Genomic DNA, 21,989 nt, shown 5'->3' on the forward strand with positions numbered 1-21,989 from the left:
TTTTGCAAACTTCAGACATGCAGCAATGTTCTCTTTAGTAAGCAGCGGCATCCTTCGTGGTGTCCTGCCATGGACACCCTATTTGTTCAATGCTTTATGTACTGTAGACTCATGAATACAGATGTTTTGCCAGTTCCAATAATGCCTTCAAATCTTTGTCACTGGGGATTGTCTCTTTACCTCATTGATAAGTCGTTAGTATGCTCTTTGAGTCATTTTTATTTACTATTAACACAGCATTGAATGCTTAATAAATGTCTAAACAATCAAACGATTCATATTACAATGTATATTCCTTATTACCTACTGCTCCTTCTGTACATGAGACATTTAATTATTTAAGTTTGTATGAAATTTGAATGTGAATGTATCAAAATGATAAGATTTTCCCTGATGAGCAAGCCGAGGATGACGGCGACAATGGCAAGGAAAAACTTCCTGAGATGGTAATAGGAAGAAACCTTAAGAGGAACCAGACTCAACAGGGAACCCATCCTCATCTGGGAGAAAACAGATAGCAGGGATTAATCTGCATAATACTATGTGAGACTGGAGGTTCAGTATAACAGCAGATGTGTAAAATTAAATGGAGTCCAGTTTGTTTCTGGAGGCTCAGGTAGAGCGACTGAAATCATACATAACGCCTCTAACTGGATGTGAATTGAGGCAAAAGATGAACACTAAATGTGAATTATCTGACCGGTTGTAGATGAAACAGATGACAAGCACAGACCACATGTTCTACGGACTGTGAGACCTATGATCGATGAGGTTGGAGGTGTTTTGTGCTCGTTGTCGATCTCGTTGGCGTCCAGTTGAAGGTGTTGTGGTTCATGCTCATCAGTTTTTTCGCATCTGGTTGTACCACAAGGCCCATAAGTGAAAACTAAAACACGATGGGCGATGGGTGCAGACCCCCAAGTTTAGCAGACATGAATAAGAGGGACGAGCACGAAACGTAGCACAAAACTGCAAGTCCTATGAGCACTGAGTGCTAGGCCAAGGAGCAGAGGCACAAGCAGATGCCCCTACAAGCAATGTTTACAAGACCGATTACAGGTATGAATTGTGAATGAGAGACGATAATGGTGGACCGCGAGGCCTATGAGCAGAGGTACGAGACAGACGACATACAGCATGGACCACAAGGGATATGGTTAAAGGCACAGTCACAGTTCGTGTTAATCATCAGTTTTTTTTGCATCTAGTCAGACCACAAGGCCTACAAGTGGAGATGAGAACGAGATGGACTGTGAATGTAGATTAACAGGCTTACAAGCAGATGCATGTATGACCAGGTGTGAACGAGATACATGACGTTAATTAACACCCATCTCACCACAGCACTCCACTACCCACAGCTACACTGTCTATTTCTCTCCTACTGTCTTACCACACCTAGCAATTTGTTTGGTCTCAACCACCACTGTATTGGACTTGTTCGGAAGGTCCCAGGTTCAAACCCTAAGATCACCAAGTCGTCGTTGTTGAGCCCTTGAGCTCAGATGTGTAATGAGATAAACATTTAAATCGTTTTAAATAAGAGCGTTTGCCAACTGCTGTAATGTAAATCCTGTAATACTGTGAGTAGTACTGTTTATCTGCCAAACTCAGCAGCAGCTAAAAGTCAGCACTGACCTCTACTGGCCAGAATGCGTCATCACACATTGTTCCCATTAGTTCCAGAGCTACTTTATTATTAGTTTGTGTGTGTATCCTATATAACTTCCATTTCTCTTTAATATTGTATTTTAACTTGTATTTCTGTACAATAAAAATAATCATAGATCAAATAATTAAAACGGACGGCACATTTTTCTGAATGGAAATAATTTAATTCTCCTCAGGCACAGTTCATCGTTAACACAAATTAAAACTCTTAGTTTTTTTTTTTAAACACCAAAAACATTTCCCTGAAGCATGGAGTTAAAATAAAAAAATAAAATAAAAAGGCACGGCGACATCATGATGTGCATCGACAATGAGCATTACCGTATTGTTGTGTTAAAAGAAAAAATATTTATATATTTAAACTCCTCCCACTGGGAGAACTTAACCATCTTACACACTTGGATGATGTGCAGCTTTAGAGTTAAGGTTAAAAACTAAAAGCTGTAGCAGAGGTTCATGAGAACAGAAACGTGCAGGTCGATTTAAGAAGGGAGTTTCGGGTGTTTACTGTAAACAGACTGCACCGTGGCATTGTGGGTCATCACCTCCGTGATGTCTAATTTAGTTAGTTTAAATTAAAAATCACTACATACGTAAAAAAAATAAAATAAACCTGTAGTCAAGACACAACGGCAAACATAAATCCTGGTGCCCTCGGGTCACATAAGAACATGTCACACTTCAGAGTTTCCAGTTACGTTACAAACTCTAGGGTTAAAAATGTGCAGAAGTAAAAGTGATGTCATTAACGGCGTGTTAATCGGAGACGTGATTAAGCACGGTACTTACGTCTTAAACACACACACAAACACACTGTTAACGTGGAATACATTGTAACATATTAACTAATTAACTGATGTGTGTGTTGATGTGAAATACGTCCAGTTAAAACCTGACACAGCTCGAACCAAATAAAATGTGTGTGCGCACACGTGTGTGTTTAGGACGGGGTGTGTGTGGGTCTCATCAGCCTGGCGGTGCATTTGAGAGGACCTTCACCCGCAGTCAGACGGACGTCCACCACGGAGAACAGGGACATCTCCTACACACACAAACACACACACACACACACACACACACAATATTACAGTAGCAATAGAACACACATTACTCTGAACAGGTTTTAAGGTGCATGTATGTTTAAGTATGTGCCCCCCATTGCTTCTTCTCTGTGTTAGACTGAGACAACCCAAAAAACTCTATGGAGAACTCCGAACGTGATGCTACCACCACCGTGCTTCACTGTGAAGGCTGGTGAGGTCATCATTCAGAAAAAACCCTAAAGGTGATGATGTCATACCTGTGTAACCGAGTCGTCCTCTGGTTCATTAGGAGTCCACACCAGGGTCATCTCAGGACGCTTACCCACTTTACGGAAATTAAACGACTGCAGACCCTCGATGGCCTGAAACACACAGACACACAAACACAGACACACACTCGAGAAGTTTTAAATCAGCACGACCTCATCCTTTCTCATTGTATATTTGTATTTGTGTACTGACGTTGCAGTAGATCCTCTTCTGAACTCCGTAGTCCAGCATCAACACGTCAAAGGATTTATCTAGCATCCCCATCACCATCGCCTTCGAGTCCAGAGGACCACACTCCTAAACAAACAAACACACACACAAACCAGCTATGAGGTACAGTCCGTATGAAAGACACACACACACACACACACAGAGAACAGTACATCATGCTGTGTTACCCTGACGAAGACGCTGAAGAACAGCTCGGTGCTCATCTCCTGAACCCTCTTGGACGCCATTTTCTTATCATTACAGTGAGAGGCCTGCTTTTGAACATCATCCTGGGTGAGATGCACACGAGGTCCACACTCTGTCTCACACACACACACACACACACACACATACATATACATTATATATATTATGAAGCTCTTTATGTTGGCTAACACCGAGGAAGAAAATAAGGAAATATTTTGTGTGTCTGTGAATTGATTAGTGATTCATTTACAAATTAAAGAAGTAAAATCCAAGTGAACCACTTCAGGAGTCACAAATGAATAAAAGTAAAGGTAAAAGATTCTAAAACATACACAGTATATGTAAATATCAGATGAGAGCGCATCTCATGATGTGTGTGTGTTTGCGATTATCTCACTGAGTGAGGCGGCCAGCAGGCGGTGGACGATGATGTCAGCGTAGCGGCGGATGGGAGAGGTGAAGTGTGTGTAGAGCGGTACGTTTAGAGCGTAGTGATGGAACAAGTTCTCTTCTTGCAGAACGCCTGTACAGAAATACACTGCCATCTACACACACACACACACACACACACACACACACACACACACACACACACATCTTGAGGTAAAACTTCACCAATAATTCCCGGCATTATAGTTTAAGTCAATGGACACACTGTAGAGTAAAATCCAGATCGGTACACTCCCACACTGAAGCGGTGAGTAGACACACCTGCATGGGTCGGGCGCACAGGTGTGTGAGTACAGCCTTCCGGGCTACACTGTACTCATCATCTCCGATCGCCTCCTCCAGACTCCTCTGGGTTGGAAAGGATAAAAACAATAATTAATATCCTTAACAATAATGCGCTGTGTCAGGGTTCCTCTGAGGGAACCTCTCTCTGAGTGAGTGAGGGCGGCTCACATGCAGCGCTCCCGCTGAGCTCATGTCGATGTTGAGGCCAATGTGATCGCACAGCTCCTGTAGAGCATCCATCAGGCGGCTCTGAGGGGGGGCGTGACGTCGCAGCAGCGCCAGCTCGTGGTTGGAGCGGTAAATCTGGTGAGCGACGGCCATGTTAGCCAGCAGCATGAACTCCTCGACCAACCTGTCTCACACACACACACAGAGGTTCATATATCCATGTTAACCAATAACAATAAGGTAATCTCCACCACTGCCGTCCTGCCCACACACTCACTTGTTGCTGTCTCTGTACTGGTAGACGTAGCAGCCCTGGGGCATTCCCGTTCCCGAGTCCAGAGTAAACGCCAGCTTCATCTAAAACAGGAAGGACGTCTGGTAAGGACCAAGTACTAGTGACGTCACACAAATCACAGACCATGTACAGTAAGTCCCCTACATACGAACAAGTTCTGATCCGAGAGCTCGTTCATAAGTCTGCTTTGTCATTAAACATTGTCTAGGTACTAGGATACCAACATACTTGGCTATACACAGCATACAACTAACATTGTGCTCCTTCTTTAGAATCGTGGCGATGGATGAACGATTCATGTTAAAAGAACAAGCGATGTGTCCCATCTTTTGACCTGCCAATTTTTTTCACTTTTGTCTTCGTCGTTATAGCTCGCGCTTCTTAGCAGTACCAGCTTCATCGCCCAATATTTTACGCCTGCTTCTGGACATCCTGGGATGCACGCTACATGCACGTAATGAGGTACACCGGACATATCAACTAACTTTTAAGATTTAAGACGCTGATTTTCGTATCTTCGAAAGTCCGTAACTCAAATGTTCATATGTAGAGGACTTATTGTAGTGTATATATTACTGTAGACATACTGATAAACTCCCAGACGTCCACATCATCCTCTCGTTTCTAATCACTCAGATTCCTGAATCCTGCAACCTTTTGATGCACTAACCTCTTACATAAATGAAGCTATAGATAAGAGAAGCTCCACATTGCAAGATTAAAGCATCCTGATGATGCCAACTCCTTGTAACTCCTGAATTCTAATCCGAAATTCCCTGTATTCCCACATAGAAATGTTCCTGAATTACTGGTGTTGTTACTTACCTGTATTCCTCAAGTCTCCATGCTGCCACCCCCAGCAAATTTCCAACCCTTAGCAATCAAATTGCTAAAATTTCCTAAAAAATCCCTTCATTTCCTTATCAGGTCTCCTCAGGTTCCTGATTCCCAACGAACCGGCTGTCTGACTTTTGGGATGTAGCATGCGGACCCCGCGGCGTCGCGGTTTACCTGGTCGAGGCGTAAGGCTCCACTCCTGAAGCGCTGTGCACGCAGGTGAGCGGCGATGGTGTGCAGGTGCAGGACGGCCTGGAGGATGCTCTGCACCGAGTGCTCGGGTGAGATTTGGGGGAGTTCATCGGCACCGAACTTTTTATTGGGCGAGTCGATCATGCTCTGAGCGTGATCGTAACTCAGCTTCACACACGAGCGAATCACCGAGCGGCCCATCCACTCGTTCAGGATCTACACACACACACACTGGCAAATTAGCACCTTAACCATCCCGTACGTTTCAGTCAACGCTATTTAGTGTGTGTGTGTTTGTGTGTTACCTTCCCCTCGGGTGATAAGGTCCAGATGACGGAGAACGTTAAACGATCATTCTGAGGGTTTAAACTGCACAATTCTTCACACAGGAGACGCGGCAACATCGGAATCACCTACACACACAAATCAAATAATACAGCACCGTATACACTCTCATTAGAAATGAGTGAGCCATCACAGCGTCCCTTTACACACCTTCTGAATGAGGTACACACTGGTGGCTCTCCTGCTGGCGGTGTAATCCAAAACACTCCCCTCCTTTATGAAATAACTCACGTCTGCTATGTGCACGCCCACCTCAAAGTTACCTGCACGCAGTTCGACACGGACACTCATTAAACACATCGTTAGCTTTCACACGGATGATGTAAAAGCGCACACACATTTTACACAAACACACACAATGACCTTTGTGCATGCTTACTTTAGTTTGCTTAGCGAATTAAATACACCCACACTTACCATCAGGAAGTAGTTTACAGGACAGGGCATCGTCCAGGTCTCGGGCTGTGGCCGGATCAATCGTAAATATGCACTCCTTCCTGCAAAGTCACAATAATTACAAGAATAAATGAATAGTTTCTTTGAAGTGTGGGATGATGTGATGTAATCTGCATCTGTTCCCCATGCTCCTGATGATACCTGAGGTCTCGCCTCCTCTTTAGCTCCTCAGGTGGAATGGTCCAGGGTCGACCCTGAGGCAGACACGCCAACACTTCGTCCGTGAACTCTGAATAATCCACGTCGTACTCCATCAGCATGGCCTCCGTCTCGGGCTCAATGACCCCCGCCTGGCCTAACGACTTCATCAGTTGCCTGCAGAGAGTGACAGGAGGAGGAGGAGGATCGGAACAGCAGAAGAACAACACACTCAAGGCCACGCAAGGAGAACATCAAAGAAAGACCCATCGTTAGATCCTGAATACTTTGTATCAAGTTGAAACGTTTATGGTAGGGAGTTGGACACCATCAAAGGGTACTTCTCAACAGGTTATCAGGTCACAACTAAATTTTAACAACAAGGTTGGACTGGTTTACTGGTTACTTTTGTCATTATCTAAACTGGACACTCGTGTGTAAGGCCCACGATAAATATCTGCACCTCAAACACAGTGGCCATGGATCTATCCTGGGAAAAATGGGCAATTTGGGCATCTTACAAAAGAATGTCTGACAGGGGAGTGAAGAGACTAGGGGGATCTTTGAAACATCTAAGGTTCCTCCTGTAAGAGCCAGAAGTAGTTGCTTCATTTAGTCTGATATATTATTTACTTTACCCGTTTCCTCCACCCCAACCAGTGGACACCCCCACAGTGGCAACTATAGACTAATGTGTTAATTTTTAAATGTGCATACCCTTGGGCGAAGGGGCTGTCTGGGGGCCAATGTGTGATCCTGCAGATGAAAAGTGTATTGGAATAGTCATTAGGACGCGAGGGGAAGTCTGTAGGACAATCTGAAAGCGGGACGTTCACTCGAGGGACTCTGTGATCCGAGGGCGAGAACAAGGCAAAGGGCTTGTCGGGGATGAGCTTAACAAACCCTGACACCGCCCTCGAGTGTTTCTGCTCCATGATGTACACCACCTGTTTAATAAAACACAAACACCCCACATGATTACATTAAACCCCAGGGTTAATTCAGTGTCACGTGTTTGGAGAATGATGTACCTTTGCTGTGCGCTGAACATTTTTCCCTGAGAGACTGGGTGGACCTGCTGTGGGCGGAGCTAAGAGAAAGAAAAACAGAGGAACAGTAGGGTTTAAAAGACTCGTATGGTGATAAGGAGTAAACTGAAGCTCTTCATCATCATAATCAGAAGATCTTCAGCAACAATGAAAGAATCACTGGGGGAACAATCTTGAACATCCCTGCTCCACCTGACCTTTGTCTGTTTACATCATCACTGACCAAATGAGCAAAACAAGCAGCAGCCATTAAGCCATAAAGTCGTGTTAGTAAATGACGGTTCTGACCTTTAGCACATTCGATACAGTTCCTGATGGAAAAGACGTAAACCTTTGGCCAGGTGAGTCAGAGCGCTGTTGTGTCTATCTCTATCTAAAGAAAACGAGCAGTCCCATTGTTGGGGCAAGAGTGAACAATGGCCACCCTTTAGACAGGAGACAACGTCGGCCATCCGGGGAGTGAGAGTGGTAACGTCGGAAAGGGGTAATGCTGCTCGTCCTGGGGGAAAGGGGGAACGCTGCCTATCCCAGATTAAGGGTGGAATGCCAATAGTCCTGGGGAAGGTGGTAGCGCCACTTGTCCCGGGGGAAAATACCAGAACGCTGCCTCTCCTTGTGTTAAAGAAACAATACCACAGATCTAAGACTGGAAAAGTTCCCTGCTTGTATGGAATAATAAAGCACATTGCCATTGGTAGGGAAAGGAGGAATAGTGCCTATCCAGGGAGACACAGTCCTCTTGTCCCAGAAAAAGGGGTATTAGCACCTATTCCAGGGGAGAAATCAAGCATAATGCTGCTTGCCCCAGGGTTAACTCCGCCAGTCCCGGGGAAAAAAAGAATATGAGAATCAGAACACCAACAGAATACTAAGAGTGGAACAGTTCCTCGCCTGTATGGAGTAACACTACTTGCGAGAATAGAAGCAGTTCTTTGTTCAAGACTTCACACAGCACTTGGTACAGTGAACAGCATCATGGGAATGCAAAGTGTTAATTGCTGGAGATTTTAATATTCATTTTGAGAATCCAGAAGACCCTCTGAAAACAGCATTTATGTCCATACTGGACTCGGTAGGAGTAAATCAGTGTGTAGTAGGACCCACTCATAAAGCAGGTCACACTTTAGATTTAATAATATTTTTCGGATTAAGTATAAGAAATTTATTCACAATTCCACTATCTGAAGTTATCTCAGATCACTATCTTGTCTCAATTCAAGTGTGTCACAGTAATAATGTACGCACAGCGCCGCACTACCGTATGAAACGTACATTCACATCAACTACCAAACAGAGTTTTATCAGTAATCTCCCAGAGTTCCCAACTTCGATTAGATCACCGTCTGACTCCACAGAACTCGATCAGGTGACTGAATATTTAGAGTCGACGTTCCGTTATACCTTAGATAATGTAGCTCCAGTCGAAAGAAAAATTATTAGAGATAAGAAACTCGCTCCCTGGTATAACGATCACACGCGCACTTAAAAAATAAAAACGCTCGGAAATTAGAACGTACATGGCGTCAAACTAAATTGTTAGTATTTCAAATAGCATGGAAGGAGAGCATCCTGAACTATAGAAAAGCTCTTAGTGTAGCTAGATCAACATATCTCTCCACTCTTATAGAAAATAGAAAAAATAATCCTAGATTTTTATTTAATGCTGTAGCCAAATTAACCAGAAATAAGACCACTGCAGAAATCTCCACAACAACATCATGCAATAGTGAGGACTTCATGAACTTTTTTAATAATAAAATTGTAAATATTAGCCATAAAATTAAAGCTTCGAAACAGAACAATGTAATTGATGCAGATGTTAAACTAGCCATGTCAGATCAGAACCTGGAATACTTTACTCCCCTTGAAGAGAATGAACTAATTTCACTCATCTCTTCTTCAAATTCATCCACCTGTATATTAGATCCTGTACCGACACATTTTCTTAAACAGATAGTACCAGCAATAACAGAACCCCTGTTGAGAATAATTAATTCTTCACTCAGCATTGGTTATGTTCCAAAATCTTTTAAATTAGCAGTTATCAAACCAATAATTAAGAAACCTGACCTCGACCCCTGTCAGCTGTCCAGTTACAGGCCAATATCAAACCTCCGCTTTATCTCTAAGATTCTGGAAAAGATAGTAGCGGAGCAGCTATGCTCATATCTACATAGAAACAGCATACATGAACTGTATCAGTCAGGATTTAGGCCTCATCACAGTACAGAGACAGCACTCGTTAAAGTAGTAAATGACATTCTATTGGCCTCTGATCAGGGTTGTGTAACTATGCTTGTATTACTCGACCTCAGTGCAGCTTTTGACACCATTGATCACGTTATTCTTCTTTACAGATTAGAAAATGTAGCAGGAATTAAGGGTACAGCCCTCTCCTGGCTCAGATCCTATCTAACCCATCGTTATCAGTATGTAGACTTAAATGGTGATTATTCTGCATGTTCTCTAGTAGAGTTTGGCGTTCCGCAGGGTTCAGTTTTAGTTCCACTGCTTTTTTCCCTTTACATGCTTCCTCTGGGCAACATAATCCGTAATTATGCATGGTATTAGTTTTCATTGTTATGCTGACGACACACAGCTATATGTCTCAGCAAAACCTGATGAGAAAAAAATGCTTACTAAAGTTGAGCAATGTGTGCAGGACATAAGAAATTGGATGCTAATTAACTTCCTTCTGCTAAATCCGGATAAGACAGAAGTTCTAGTCATAGGACCGCATACAGCTAGGAGTAAAATTTTAGATCACACTGTAACTTTAGATGGCCTTTCTGTTCCATTAAGTGCAACAGTAAAAGACCTTGATATGATTATAGATTCCAGCCTTTCATTTAAAGCTCATGTAGATAATATTACCAGGATAGCATTCTTTCACCTCAGAAATATTGCCAAGATAAGAAATATATTGTCGCTAAACGATGCAGAAAAACTAGTTCATGCTTTTATCACCTCTAGGTTGGACTATTGTAATGCCTTACTGTCTGGTTGTTCAGCTAGATGCATAAATAAGCTTCAGCTAGTCCAGAATGCAGTAGCGAGAGTCCTCACCAGAACCAGAAGATATGAGCACCTCACCCCTATCTTATCTTCACTCCATTGGCTCCCTGTGAAATTCCGCATTGATTTTAAAATACTACTCTTGACATATAAAGCATTAAATGGTCTCGCGCCGCAGTACCTGAGTGAACTGCTAGTGTCTTACGATCCGCCACGCCTACTTCGATCAAAGGATGCAGGCTGCTTGTCAGTACCGCGTATTATGAAAAATACAGCTGGGGGCAGAGCTTTTTCTTACAAAGCCCCAAAGTTATGGAATAGTCTTTCAAATAGTGTTCGGCACTCAAACACAGTCTCAGTGTTTAAGTCCAGGCTAAAAACCTATTTATTTAGCCAAGCATTTTTATAAATAGATTAGCCTTAGGTAAAGGAGCAGATCTGGGGGACTCATGGACGTAGAGTATTATGGTGAACTGGTATGTTTGGATGCTGTCTTCCTCACTCTCATTGATCACTCAGGTTTGCTGACGGTGAGGTGATTGTTTGCTTTACATCTCAGTTCTCCCTCATGTTTGTGTTTCCTTCTGGCTCTCCCTTTTAGTTATGCTGTCATAGTCCTGCCGGAGTCTCTGCTTGCACTCTACAGTTAATATACATTCACATTATACATTGTGTGACTGTGACCATACCTAACTGCCATCTCTTCTCTTTCCCCCCTCTTTCTCTTTCCTCTCTCCTTCTGTCTCCCCCTTTCACTCTTTCTCTCTCTCTCTGTCGAGCTACACATGTCGTTCCTGAGCTGCCAGTGATCCAGACTCCCTCTGCCCTCCGACCTGTCTGACCCATCCTGGTGCCCCGCTTCTGGTTGAAGATCTCGTCACATGGATGCCCCGTGTGTCTCTCTGGGATGCGTCTGGTGTCTGGGGATGATTCTCTCTACCTAGAAGACGGTTCTGGCCTCGACTGGTGTTGGCAACTGTTTCTCTGGGGACTTGACAGTTCGATAGTTCAGAACTGGAACTTCCGACAAGTCTACCTGAGTCTTCAATAACTACCTGGACTCCATATTAAGATCAATTAACATCAGCTATTATAGCTGAACTGCCTCCCACCTAACACACTGTATAAATGCAGATCATTTACTGCTTTCTGTTTCACCCAGATGAGGATGGGTTCCCTGTTGAGTCTGGTTCCTCTTAAGGTTTCTTCCTATTACCATCTCAGGGAGTTTTTCCTTGCCACTGTCGCCCTCGGCTTACTGACCAGGAACAAACTGACCATTTTGATTCATACACATTCACATTTCATACAAATTTAAATAACTCTTTTGATTGTGTGAAGCTGCTTTGCGGCAATGACAATTGCTAAAATCACTATACAAATAAAATTGAATTGAATGGGAATAATACTTGCCACCCCTGTTCACTCACATTATAACAATCTGCACACACACGCACACACACACACCTTTATCCTGTAGAGAGGTTGCATCCATTTTCTTACAGAGCTCATCATCCTCCTCCTCCTCACCATACTGAGCTTCCACTATAACATCAGGCACCGTCTCGCCCTGTCGCACTTTCTCCGCACTCGTCTGTTCGCTCTCATCCCCATTTGACACCTGCAACACAACACACTGATGTAAGAGCACTAACACACACACACACACACACACACACACACACACACACTTCACCAGCGCTGGAGCGTCTACATCCCTCACCTTCCACTGATCAGCAGGGAGGAGCTTCACCACCACCACGTCTCCATTCAGAGCTCGGTTCCGTGCCACCATCCCGTCTAGGAAAATGTCCGCCCACCCGTCCTGTACCAGAACACACCAAAACGTAAACGATAATGCCGTATGGTGTCGTCTACGCAACCAGGAAGCAACTACAAGCGAGCGAGTAAAATACTTACAGGAGAGGGAACGAACGCCTCATGGTATCGCTTTGGGTTTATCCTCAACACACCCTGAGGACAATAAATTAATTAATAAATAACACCATCAAAATCTGCACCATCAGTAAAATCTAAATGTGGAGTAAACGTGATGTTATGAACAGTTATGTGTGGGATTTAATAATCTACTTTAAAATAATCTACTAATGCGCTACTGTCTCAATGTAAACAAACACCTGCACCAATAGATATTAATTAGAAAAGATAAAGTGAATATAAGAAGTGGTATAAGTGAATTTTAACACGCTGGAGTGGTTTTAAGACAAAACTTCATCTTTATCCTTTGATCTACTTTTTCCATTTCTCATCTGTGATTCACTCTCCGATTACCGAACAGGGAGTGTATTTGTCTGACCACCAAAGAAGGACAACTTAGTGTAAACAAGGCGTAAGATACTCAACCTTACAGAATGGGATTTCTTTGTATTAATAAGTTAGACAGAGAGTTCTGCTGTACAGAGAGACACACAGACATGTACGTGGGCTTCAACCTCAAATAATAATAATAATAATATCACTGATTACATTAAAGTTCAGAGATTATTTTTTACTTTAACCTTTTTACTCTTTAACCTTCAATGACATGTATTACCGCTAGTTTTCAGTTTTCTTCTTTTAAGTCGGACGCTAAAAAGAACACCATCATTGTTATTGGCAGCTATCATTGCTTGAAATTCTTGAAGTTTTGCTTGAAGTTTTTAGTAAGACTATTTAAAACATTTACACTGGAGCAACAGACACTTTTTTATTTAATAAAAAAAAAAAACAATGATCAGTTTTTGCAATTTTAACAAAATGCATCTTCAGTAGTTTTTTTTTTTGTTTTATTTTAGAGAAGCTATTTCAAAATCATAAAGAGAGTGTCCCTGTACCTGTATAAGCTCTCCCCTTTTCAGCCCATCAGACACGTCTTTAACAGACATGTAGTCCTCGTACAGACGTCTCTTCCTCCCTCTGTTCCTCCGACCGTTCTCTCTGTCCATCCTGTTGGTCTGTCCTGCTGGGCTCGGGCTCATGTTCACACCTACACACACTTATGATCTTAATGTTGCATTAACTACTGTACTATGACTCTATATGATATCCTGCACTCCTTACACCTTTACCTTGAGCCTTAGTGTTTTTCAGTGGCGTGCCGCAAGTCTCCACAGCTCCAGACTTGCACGCTTTATCGTCCACGTTCTCTGTGGGCTTCTTCTGATGCCTCCGCTTCTTATTCCTCTTCCTCTGCTCCTTTCCTCCTCCTCCTCCTCCATCACTCAGAGGCGTGGAGTCGTCAATGTTCACGTGTTTGGGCTTGTGTTTCTTCTGTACCTGGTTTGGAGCGGAGTGTGTGAGCTCATCAGCGATCCCCGTCTCCGCCCCTCCAGATGTCTGCTTGCTCCTGCGAGGTTTACGCCGTCTAGCGGGCTTCAGGCCAGGTCCCGTCTGGTTCTCGTGTCCCGTGTCTGACTCGGACGGTCCATTCTGCTGAGGAGTTCTCTGGGTTCTAGCAGCTTTCTGAGAACTTTTGACCCGGTTTTGAGCTTGATTTGTGTCTGCAGCTTCGCTCGGTTTACAGGACGACTCCATTGTCTCATCCATGTGTCTAAAAAACATAAACTTTAGAGGTGAAGATCCTCTAATGACAGACAGATAGTGTTTAAGTACTTGGTGATGTGACAAGAACTCATTATAATATTTAATTACTTTGTCATGTGACCAGGGCTCGTTATAATATTCAAGTACCAAGTCACATGACATACACTCCCTGTTCGGTAATTGGAGAGTAAAGTCACAGATGAGAAATGGAAAAAGTAGATAAAAGGATAAAGATGAAGTTTTGTCTTAAAACCACTCCAGCGTGTTAAAATCACTTATACCACTTCAGCGCTGTTATTTCAGCCAAAGTGAAAATATGAACTAATCCCGGTAAAAATATTCACTTTATCTTTTCTAATTAATATCTATTGGTGCAGGTGTTTGTTTACATTGAGACAGTAGCGCATTAGTAGATTATTTTACAGTAGATTATTAAATCCCACACATAACTGTTCATAACATCACTTTTACTCCACATTTAGATTCACTGATGGTGCAGATTAAACTTCAGCCAGAGATCTAAAGACTGCAGGAGATTCAGTAAAGTCTGTACAGACAGTTTTGTGTGATGCTGTAACAAAATCTGACTAGAAAGACGGACAGACAGACGGAGAGACATGTGGAGAGACAGACAGACCAGTGGAAAGACAGACAGAGACAGACAGACAGGTGGAGAGACAAAAAGACAGACGGAGAGACAGATGGACAGACAGGTAGAGAGACGAACAGACAGACGGAGAGACAGACAGACAGGTGGAGAGACGAAGAGACAGGTGGTGAGATGGACAGACAGTCAGGTGGAGAGATGAAGAGACAGGTGGAGAGATTGACAGACAGACAGACAGGTGGACAGACAGAAAGGTGGAGAGACAAATGGACAGACAGGTGGAGAGACAGATGGACAGACAGGTGAAGAGACAGATGGACAGACAGACAGGTGGAGAGACAGATGGACAGACAGGTGAAGAGACCAGTGGAGAGACAGATGGACAGACAGACAGGTGGAGAGACAGACGGACAGACGGGTGGAGAGACAGATGGACAGACAGGTGGAGAGACAGATGGACAGACAGACAGGTGGAGAGACAGATGGACAGACAGGTGGAGAGACAGATGGACAGACAGGTGGAGAGACAGATGGACAGACAGACAGGTGGAGAGACAGATGGACAGACAGACAGGTGGAGAGACAGATGGACAGACAGACAGGTGGAGAGACAGATGGACAGACAGGTGAAGAGACCAGTGGAGAGACAGATGGACAGACAGACAGGTGGAGAGACAGACGGACAGACGGGTGGAGAGAGATGGACAGACAGATGGACAGACAGGTGGAGAGACAGACGGACAGACAGGTGGAGAGACAGACGGACAGACAGGTGGAGAGACAGACGGACAGACAGGTGGAGAGACAGACGGACAGACAGGTGGAGAGAGATGGACAGACAGGTGGAGAGAGATGGACAGACAGGTGGACAGACAGACAGGTGAAGAGACAGATGGACAGACAGGTGAAGAGACCAGTGGCGAGACAGATGGACAGACAGACAGGTGGAGAGACAGACAGGTGGAGAGAGATGGACAGACAGATAGACAGACAGACAAACAGGTGGAGTGACAGATGAAAAAACTGGTAGATAGAGAGATGGACAGACAGGTGGAGAGACAGATGGACAGACAGGTGAAGAGACCAGTGGAGAGACAGATGGACAGACAGACAGACAGGTGGAGAGACAGACAGACAGGTGGAGAGACAGACAGACAGGTGGAGAGACAGACAGACAGACAGGTGGAGAGAGATGGACAGACAGGTGGAGAGAGATGGACAGACAGGTGGACAGACAGACAGGTGAAGAGACAGATGGACAGACAGGTGAAGAGACCAGTGGAGAGACAGATGGACAGACAGACAGGTGGAGAGACAGACAGACAGGTGGAGAGAAATAGACAGACAGATGGACAGACAGACAGACAGGTGGAGTGACAGACGAAAAAACAGGTAGATAGAGAGATGGACAGACAGGTGGAGAGACAGACGGACAGACAGGTGAAGAGACCAGTGGAGAGACAGACGGACAGACAGACAGGTGGAGAGACAGACGGACAGACAGACAGGTGGAGAGAGATGGACAGACAGACGGACAGACAGGTGGAGAGACAGACCGACAGACAGGTGGAGAGAGATGGACAGACAGGTGGACAGACAGACAGGTGAAGAGACAGATGGACAGACATGTGAAGAGACCAGTGGAGAGACAGATGGACAGACAGACAGGTGGAGAGAAATAGACAGACAGATGGACAGACAGACAGGTGGAGAGACAGATGGACAGACAGGTGGAGAGACAGATGGACAGACAGGTGGAGAGACAGACAGACAGACAAACAGCAACACAGACATGATGAGAGAATATTTTTCTGTGACTGTGTGAGTGTGTGTGAGAGAGAGAGAGAGAGAGAGACTGTTGTCCAGCTGTGATGATGATGATGTTGTTGTTTATCTTTTCCTCCTGATTTAAACCCTAACAGTACAGATGTACAGAGCTTCACTCACACTTTGTGTGTGTGTGTGTGTGTGATAAATTTGTGTATCATTGTGATTAATCTGTTTATAACATTATATTAAACCCCCTTGTATTAAAGCTAACTCTGCTAACACACACACACACACACACACACACAGAGCTATTACGCGGTTAGCATCACTGACCTTCCCTGGTTTACTCTGATTAAAGAGACACACAGACACAGAGACACAGACACAGACAGAGACACACAGCGCGTCAGTCTTTATTTATCTCTGTTAATAATCTCACACTCACCCGGTAATGTCTGTCCCAAATCACGAGCCTTTCTCCAAACCGAGCTGTTTAAAACGGGACAGTCTACACTTCCGGGGTCAAGAGTCAACTCGCACCGGTGCATTCTGGGAGTTGAAGTTCCGAGGCGACACGCGCGCACGTGGTTACCATGGAAACAGTACTTAAGCGATGGGTCTTGTTTAGTGGTTCCACATCAAACCAGACTTTATACAAACTTTATATAATTTTTATTATTATCAATATTAATGAATATAATTTGATATGTTCAGCCCCATCATCACTAAGACAGGGGTTCCCAGCACTGGACCTGGAGAGCCCAGCCTTTTTGTGAATTAAACTTGGTGTGTGGGGAAACATGGGACACGGTCTCCTCCAAGACCAGGGGTGTGAACCACTGCTGTAATTTTACCAGCATTGTACCAGCAACTTTCAGTTTCCAGACCTTCCGTTTAGGAGTCCAACCTGCTCCACATATATATCAACACTTGGGAACCTGCACGCTTCGGGCCCTTTGAGGTAGTCAGGAGTTCACTGATCACCAGGATACATCAGCTCCCAGACAGATTAGTTGCTTGAACTAACTAATATATCAGGGACCAGCACCCATGAACAGTTTGTTTTCTACTATACTGCAGCGGTGTTAATCAAATCTTTGATGTAAACCTCCCAGTCTCTGAAGGTACTGGTAATGGTACATCATCCCCTAAAGACCTGCTGTTTCATTTCTAGCAACCTGTGCAAGTGCACTGGTTGGGACTGGCCAGTCCAGTCCAGGGGTTTACTGTTTTGAGACAGTCCTTATCAGACATTCCCAAAGGAACTTTCAAGGACTGTGGCCCTGTGGCCCTGCACCATCCCATATGCTTGATCATTGAATACCTAGGTGTTCTTAGCATCCCAAAAATATTCTACATACAACCCATTTACCGCAAGAACATTCTACTACAGTTTCTACATACAATCTTTATGGATTTCCCCAGAGTACAGAGTTCTCAACTCCTATGGGAAATTCCTGTGTTTGCAATATTTTCATTGATTTAGCTTATTCCAGTATGTTTGTAAACATACCTTATGCACTATTATCCACCACATTCCTGGTCCATTTACAGGTAATGAGTCATGGTGTTGTGACCTCCATATCTCGGTCGGATCGAGGTCTACAGGCCGTAAATGCTGTAATTATCAGTACCCACACCATGACTGGCATGCTTCCTGGGTGTCACATGATCATCAGCAGATAAGGAGAACAGTCAGGAGAATGGTGGTGACATCATGGTTATAATTGGGTTATAAATCAGAGTCTGCAGACCAGGCGGTTTAGTCCAGATGTTCTGAGGTCTGAGGAGGTCATGGCTATCACGTACTACACCCTGGTGTTCGGAGTGCTAGTGATCAGCGTGTTTCTGAAGTCCGGCACCAAACCGCTAACATCGCTCCAGCTCATGGTTAGTATACATATATGCTCCGATGGAGGAGTGTGTTTACATCTGTCCTGTGTGATTAGTTGATTGTAAAGTAACAAGAGAGTTAGATTATGGTTTGCAAAATAAAATGATTTTAAAACTTAAAATTAAAATTTTATTTGTCACATACACAGTCATACGCAGTACACTATGCAGTGAAATGCTTATACTTTGCAACGTTAGCATGTCTAAGTCAACGTTCTTAAAGGTAAATTGGATTAAATCTGAGTTCAGTGATCTGAAAATGCTTTCATTAGCACAGGAGTGCAGTGACAGCACATCATAAAGTGTTGAAAGGGTCTAAAGGTTTAAAATCCAGCCATGAAGATTCATACGTGTGTGCACTGATGAGGAGGTGCTTGATGTTCCACTGGAATACACCAGGTTTGATCCTTAATATGGTCAATCAAGGCAGATTGTAGCAGCTGGGCGGTGGATTCAGGAACAGTACAGAAACCAATCAGAGAAAGATTCTGATCTGCTCCACCACACCCACACACATATTTATATCTCTGTAATAATACAATTTTTTTTAACTTTACATACGCTATCACAAACACACATATTCTGAACCACATTAAAATACAAAAACAAAAAATTTCTTTTGTAATTTTAAAAAATGTTGTCTTCACTTTGCCCAAGATGATGTTTTAATTCAGACAGGAGGTACAACTTTTACTAAAAAATATCCTATATATAAGTGGGTGGGGCCACAGGTTAGACCACAAGGGATTCACATATCACAGTTATTAGAGTTGTATAATATTTTTCTGTGTATTATATTTTTGTACAATTTCTTGCATTGTGTATTTTAAGTGCTACTTAAAAATAATTTTGAAAGTTTCCCAGCAAAAACTTAAATTTCATTTCTTAAGGTGGATTTATTTTTGCATTTTATGAAGAACGAGCTGTTTTTACTTTTGTTTTAAAAATACTGTATATGCAAATTGTTTACAAATGCCTAAAATAATCAGAAATATCTCATGTGACAGGTCGAAGTCCATTATTAAAGTCCAAATACATGAAGGATTTTGGACATTTTAATTTTTATTTGATTATTTTTAAAGATACACCTTATCTTCTTATTTTCATATATTTTATTTAAAAAATATGTTATTTTTATTGTACAGCTACAATAATATTCAGTGTAATGTTCATATTAATAAAAAGTAAAAAAAAAAAAGAAAAACAATTATATATGTATGATGGATATCTTAATACAATACAATAAAGTAATAAGATAGTAATAATTATTCTAAATTATTTAAATTTAAATGTATTGATGTAGTGATGTAGTTGTTTTCTTGGGTTTATTGTAATAATGCTAATATAGTTATAAAATAAAAACTATTCCATTCTCCTAAAAGTGGGCGAAGTGTAATTTAGAGAGCTCCATCTGGTGGATCTACAGTTTAGAGCAGACCGTGCATAAAAGTGTTCATAGTTTATATTACAGTATAGTTATTTCAGTTTAAGTGCTTTATAATTTATATGATACTTTGGTACTCTACTAGACAAACTTGATATCGTACTTACACTGTGTGTGTTTGTGCGTGTGTGTGAGTTTAGGTGAATAAGACTGCAGCGGGGAACGTATCAGAGATCCTGATAATGAATAGAACAGATTCGGATGTGAGCCTGAAGAAAAAGCAGTGGTCCATGCTGTGGAGGAGAAGAGCGTCAAGTAAGAGAGAGGCTCGTAAAAACTGCTTCGGCTTTAAACTAGACCGAATCAGTGACCTGAGCGGAATGGGCTGCTAGCATGAGCATGTGTACTATTCGGCATGCTAAAATATCATCAAGTGTACGTTCTGGAGAGGACAGGAGATGATGAAGGACAGTATTCTGGACAATCTGATGAATAAATGTTATTTATTATGAAACTGGTATAATCTTAACGAGCCTCCAAAAAAGCTTGCTGTAATAAAACCATCAACCATCTTATTTTTTAAGCTTGTTTAGTTTTTCCCCAATGGAAATGGGTGAAAATAGATGTTTTAACTGTTCTGAGGAAACAGGACATGAGTCAACGCATTCACAGAGATCAAGAGAGACACTATACAACAATACCAAGTTTATCCAGAAATGTATTTTCAGGCCTACTTATTTTAAAATACTGCATGTCAGTATATTACTAAGATAAATACTGTTACGAAACATGCTGTGATGTAAGTAAAAGGATATAGTTGCATGTGTGTAAATTTGTATTTTATGTATTGTATTATTTCTCCTGTTTAAGAAAAGTGTTGATAATTCTGATGTGCACCCTATTATATTATATGTTGTATAATTATAGTGTATTGTAGTTTTTTTTAATAAACACTGAGATACCTGATGGTTTCATTATGCATGAGATCTGGTCTGTAAGATGTATATCATTATTTGCTTTAAATGTACAGTATATAAATGTTTACACTACAACCGTTTATTTTTTCACTTTTCTGTTTTGTATTGTTTTTACTTAATAGAAATATCCAATCTGGCAACACAAAGTTTGCTAAAGTTGAATAGATAGACAGACCTTCTGCTGCATGTGTACAAATGTACATTCAGGAAATGTCGCGAATTGTTTAATAGTTCTAATCAGACTGCTCATTCAGAACTGGCCGATGTGTAATAGTGTGTTTTACGCATTATGATCCTTCACATGCTGAGTTTCAATTCTAAAGGTGAAAATGTGTAAGGGAGGCTGGTTCAACTGTATTCTTATATAAATAAAAATGATAAAGAAAATAATTATGTAATGATATGAAAAGCGTCAGAGCGACATAGATAAACTAGTCTAGAATTCAAATACAATTCAATGCAAATTAAAAATGACAATTTAGAGATATTTTGTAAACTATATCTCTATTTTAATTGGTTTTACTTTACTATGTAAAAATTTTAAGTTAATTTTTTTTTTATTAATAAACTGTTCATTTTATTCTGTAAAACTGTTTTTCACGCCCCTCCCCTTTTTTTTTACCTCAGTGAGACCGAACTTCTGCTGAAGATTTTCGTTTTATTGAATAATATGATTTAAAATACTTTAATATATAATTCATTCTGGCGTTCTTAAGGTGTAAATGTGTATTACTGTATGATATAAATCTTGTCGTAATAAATTGCGTAAATGCTCCAGAACTCCAGTAAATGCTACGCGCAACTTAGCTGGCATTCGGTTTGCATGTCGGAGCGAAATTCTTGCAAAATTTTAATTCTTAGTGTGAATACGATATAATCCAAGCAAATCTTAAAAAATAAGTTAGAATTAATTTGCAAACCAAAAAAAAAACATGTTTTTTAATTGTTTTTACATATACAATTTGTAGATTTTAAAACTTTTTTAAAGTTAGATATTATTTAACCTTTATGCCTCACTTTAATTATATATATATATATATATATATATATATATATATATATATATTATTTTATTTAATTAATAAACTGTTCGGTTTATTTTGTGACACGAACAAATTGACGCTTTTGTTTTGTTTGTTTTGTACCTCAGTGAGACGGAGCTTGTGCTGCGCATGCGCAGATGT

General features: G+C 41.9%; 1 protein-coding gene across 2 annotated transcripts; it reads right to left on the bottom strand.

Annotated features, from left to right (window-relative positions):
* Window positions 1-1,813: 1,813 nt before the first annotated feature.
* Window positions 1,814-17,081, bottom strand: dis3l2 (DIS3 like 3'-5' exoribonuclease 2). Of its 2 annotated transcripts, none has more exons than XM_053503662.1 (21): window positions 16,997-17,081; window positions 13,700-14,181; window positions 13,466-13,617; window positions 12,552-12,605; window positions 12,355-12,456; window positions 12,099-12,252; window positions 7,599-7,657; window positions 7,285-7,514; window positions 6,571-6,744; window positions 6,391-6,470; window positions 6,124-6,236; window positions 5,934-6,041; window positions 5,611-5,844; window positions 4,582-4,661; window positions 4,305-4,488; window positions 4,113-4,199; window positions 3,799-3,946; window positions 3,383-3,513; window positions 3,177-3,281; window positions 2,972-3,076; window positions 1,814-2,713 (listed from the first exon to the last, which is right to left on the bottom strand). In XM_053503662.1, the coding sequence occupies exons 2-21, from the start codon at window positions 14,175-14,177 to the stop codon at window positions 2,612-2,614; spliced, it is 2,880 nt and encodes a 959-aa protein (XP_053359637.1). In that variant the 5' UTR covers window positions 14,178-14,181; window positions 16,997-17,081; the 3' UTR covers window positions 1,814-2,611. The 2 variants fall into 2 exon arrangements, with proteins under 2 accessions (XP_053359637.1, XP_053359628.1); XM_053503653.1 differs by having other exon boundaries at window positions 13,466-13,626.
* Between the last annotated feature and the right edge of the window lie 4,908 nt (window positions 17,082-21,989).

Source organism: Clarias gariepinus, chromosome 1 (assembly GCF_024256425.1).
Source record: "Clarias gariepinus isolate MV-2021 ecotype Netherlands chromosome 1, CGAR_prim_01v2, whole genome shotgun sequence".
Taxonomy (NCBI): Eukaryota; Metazoa; Chordata; class Actinopteri; order Siluriformes; family Clariidae; genus Clarias; species Clarias gariepinus.